This window comes from Nestor notabilis, unplaced genomic scaffold (genome assembly GCF_000696875.1).
Source record: "Nestor notabilis isolate BGI_N333 unplaced genomic scaffold, ASM69687v1 scaffold4982, whole genome shotgun sequence".
Taxonomy (NCBI): domain Eukaryota; kingdom Metazoa; phylum Chordata; class Aves; order Psittaciformes; family Psittacidae; genus Nestor; species Nestor notabilis.
Window position 1 is genome coordinate 1 of NW_009917753.1, and position 3,426 is coordinate 3,426.

General features: G+C 46.0%; 2 gene segments (V, D, J or C); one reads left to right on the plus strand and one right to left on the minus strand.

The window, feature by feature from the left end:
- Positions 1–989: 989 nt before the first annotated feature.
- On the minus strand, positions 990–1,483 carry LOC104401385 (the record flags this gene model as incomplete). The annotated part of the segment is given in 2 exon segments: positions 990–1,258; positions 1,454–1,483. Coding segments are annotated over 2 exon segments (299 nt in total), but the record flags the coding sequence as incomplete, so codon positions are not given.
- A 551-nt stretch (positions 1,484–2,034) lies between these two features.
- On the plus strand, positions 2,035–2,448 carry LOC104401712 (the record flags this gene model as incomplete). The annotated part of the segment is given in 2 exon segments: positions 2,035–2,050; positions 2,131–2,448. Coding segments are annotated over 2 exon segments (334 nt in total), but the record flags the coding sequence as incomplete, so codon positions are not given.
- Between the last annotated feature and the right edge of the window lie 978 nt (positions 2,449–3,426).

Sequence of the window (3,426 nt, forward strand, 5' to 3'; positions counted from 1 at the left end):
AACCTCGATCCTGTGACCCAAAACTCACCTGGTTTGTTCCTAAAATTGACTCTTTGCCGGAAAGAGCCACAATTTATGGCCAAGAGTTGAGAGTTGGGTCCAAAAATGTTGAGTTTTGTGGGAAATGGTTGATTTTTAGTGGGAATTCTCAATTTTGATGGCAAATATTGGAGATTTGGGGCAAAAATGTTGAGTTTTGTGGTAAGTGCTTGATTTTTAGTGGAGATGTCCAATTTTGACATCAAATACTTGAGATTTGGGGTAAAAAACCTGAGTTTTCTGGTAAATGGTTGATTTTTAGTGGAAATGGTCGATTTTGACAGCAAATATTGGAGATTTCGAGCACAAAAGGGTTTTTTGTGGGAAATGCTTGATTTTGAGTGAGAAAGGTCAATTTTTATGGCAAATACTTGAGATTTGGGGACAAAAAGGGTTTTATTGTAGTTAATGGTTGTTTTTTAGTGAAAATGGTGAATTTTGATGGCAAATGTTTGAGATTTGGGGTAAAAATGTTGAGACTTGTGGTACATGCTTGATATTTAGTGGAAATGGTCAATGTTGGTGGCAAACACTTGAGATCTGGGGCCAAAAAGTTTGAATTTTGTGGAAAATGGTTGATTATTAGTGGAAATGGTGTATTTTGATGGCAAATATTTGAGATTTGGTGACAAAAAGGGATTTTTTTTGCTAAATGGTTGATATTTAGTGGGAATGGTCAATTTTGATGGCAAATACTTGAGATTTTGGGCCAAAAAGGTTGAGTTTTGTGGTAGTTGGTTGATTATTAGTGGAAACGGTCAAGTTTGGGGGCAAACAGGTGAGTTTTGGGTCACAGGATCAAGGTTTGTGTTCAGGGGTTGAGGTTTGGGGCCAATGCACAAAGGTTCTGAGCTGAAACCTGCAGAGTTTGGGGTCGAACTGGAGAGATTTGGTGCCACCAGAAGCACCATAACCACCAGCACCATAACCAGCAGCAGCACCACCACTACCATAACCACCATAGGCACTCTTCGCGCAGTAGTAGGTGGCCGTGTCCTGGGCCGTGAGGCTGCTCATCTGCAGCGTGACCGTGCTCTGGGAGTTGTCCCTGGAGATGCTGCAACGACCCTTCACCGATGGCGCGTACTCGGTGTAACCACCATTGGTGGCCATTGGTGCCACCACCTTCACTCCAAATGGTTCCGACCCACTCGAGCCCCTTCCCTGGTGCCTGTCGCACCCATCCCATGGCGTAGCTGCTGAGGGTGAAGCCCGAGGCCTTGCAGAGGAGCCCATGGACCCACCAGGGCTCAACTCTTCTTCTCCACCCACAGGGCTATGGGCGGCCGTGACCCTGGGGGAGGACGCCGCCCATAGACCTGTGGGTGGAGAAGAAGAGCTGAGCCCTGGTGGGTCCATGGGGTCCGGGCGCCGCCGCGCTCCTCACCCTCCCCAGCCTGGGGGCTGCTCCTACCTGGGGGGGGGAAGGGGGCACCGTGGCCATGGGAAAGGCCCCAGAGCTGCCCCTGGGAGAGGTTTGGCTGAAATGGGGCAGATTTAGGGAACGGGGTCGAGATTTGGGGTGGAAACGGTCGAGTTGGGGCCGAGGGTCGAGATTTGGGGCAGGTTGTGGGGATTTAGTGAGAATGGTCGAATTTCATGGCAGCTTTTGGAGATTTGGGGCCAGGAAACGTTGAGGTTTGTGGGAAAGGGTTGAGGTTTAGTGGGAATGGTCAACTTTGGTGGCAAATATTGGAGATTTGGGGCAAAGAAGAGGTTTTCTGTGGGACATGGTTCATTTTTAGTGGAAAGGGGGAATTCTGATGGCAAATATTGGAGATTTGGGGCTGAAAAGGTTGAGTTTTGTGGGACATGGTTCATTTTTAGTGGAAATGGTGAATTTTATGAAGAAATACTTGTGATTTGTGGCCCAAAAGGTTGAATTTTGTTGTAAATGTAGATTTTTAGTGGAAATTGTGAATTTTCATGACAAATATTGGAGATTTGGGGCCAAAAGGGTTGAGTTTTGTGGCACCTGGTCGATATCTTGTAGAAATGGTCGATTTTGATGGCAAGTACTTGATATTTGGGGGAAAAAAGCTTGAGTTTTGTGGTAAATGGTTGATATTTAGTTCTCAACCCTTTATTTAGAGACCGGAGGTGGCCTCCAGAGCCCTGGTGGGTCCCTGGGCTCCTCTGCAAGGCCTCGGGCTTCACCTTCAGCAGCTACAACATGGGATGGGTGCGACAGGCACCAGGGAAGGGGCTCGAGTGGGTCGGAACCATTTGGACTGATGATGGTGGCACCAATGGCCACCAATGGTGGTTACACCGAGTACGCGCCATCAGTGAAGGGTCGTTGCAGCATCTCCAGGGACAACTCCCAGAGCACGGTCACGCTGCAGATGAGCAGCCTCACGGCCCAGGACACGGCCACCTACTACTGCGTGAAGAGCACTGGTGGTTATGGTAGTGGTGGTGCTGCTGCTGGTTATGGTGCTGGTGGTTATGGTGCTTCTGGTGGCACCAAATCTCTCCAGTTCCACCCCAAACTCTGCAGGTTTCAGCTCAGAACCTTTGTCCATTGGCCCCAAACCTGAACCCCTGAACACAAACCTTGATCCTGCGACCCAAAACTCACCTGTTTTGCCCCAAACTTGACTCTTTGCTCTCACCGGTCAGAATTTCTGGCCAAGAGTTGGGACTTGGCTCCGGAATCGTTGAGGTTTGTGGGAAAGGGTTGATTTTAAGTGACAATGTTCGATTTTGATGGCAAATACTTGAGATTTGGAGCAAAAATCTTGAGTTCTTTAGTAAATCATTGATTTCTAGGGGAAATGGTGAATTTTGATGGCAAATATGAGAGACTTGGGGCCAAAAAGGGTTTTTTTGTAGTAAATGGTTAATTTTCAGTGAGAAAGGTCATTTTTTATGGCAAATACTTGAGATTTGGGGACAAAAAGGGTTTTATTGTGGTTAATGGTTGATTTCTAGTGGAAATGGTGAATTTTGATGGCAAATATTGGAGATTTGGGCAGAAAAGGTTGAGATTTGTGGGAAAGGGTTGATTGTTAGTGGAAATGGGCGAATTTTGATGGCAAATACTTGAGATTTGGGGTAAAAATGTTGCGACTTGTGGTACATGCTTGATATTTAGTGGGAATGGTCAATTTTGGTGGCAAACACTTGAGATCTGGGGCAAAAAAGGTTGAGTTTTGTGGAAAATGGTTGATTATTAGTAAAAATGGTGAATTTTGATGGCAAATATTTGAGATTTGGTGACGTTAAGGGGTTTTTTTTGCTAAATGGTTGATATTTAGAGGGAATGGTCAATTTTGATGGCAAATACTTGATATTTTGTAGAAATGGTCGATTCTGATGGCAAATATGGGGGACTTGGGGCCCAAAAGGTTAAATTTTGTGGGAAATGGTTGATTTTTAGTGGGA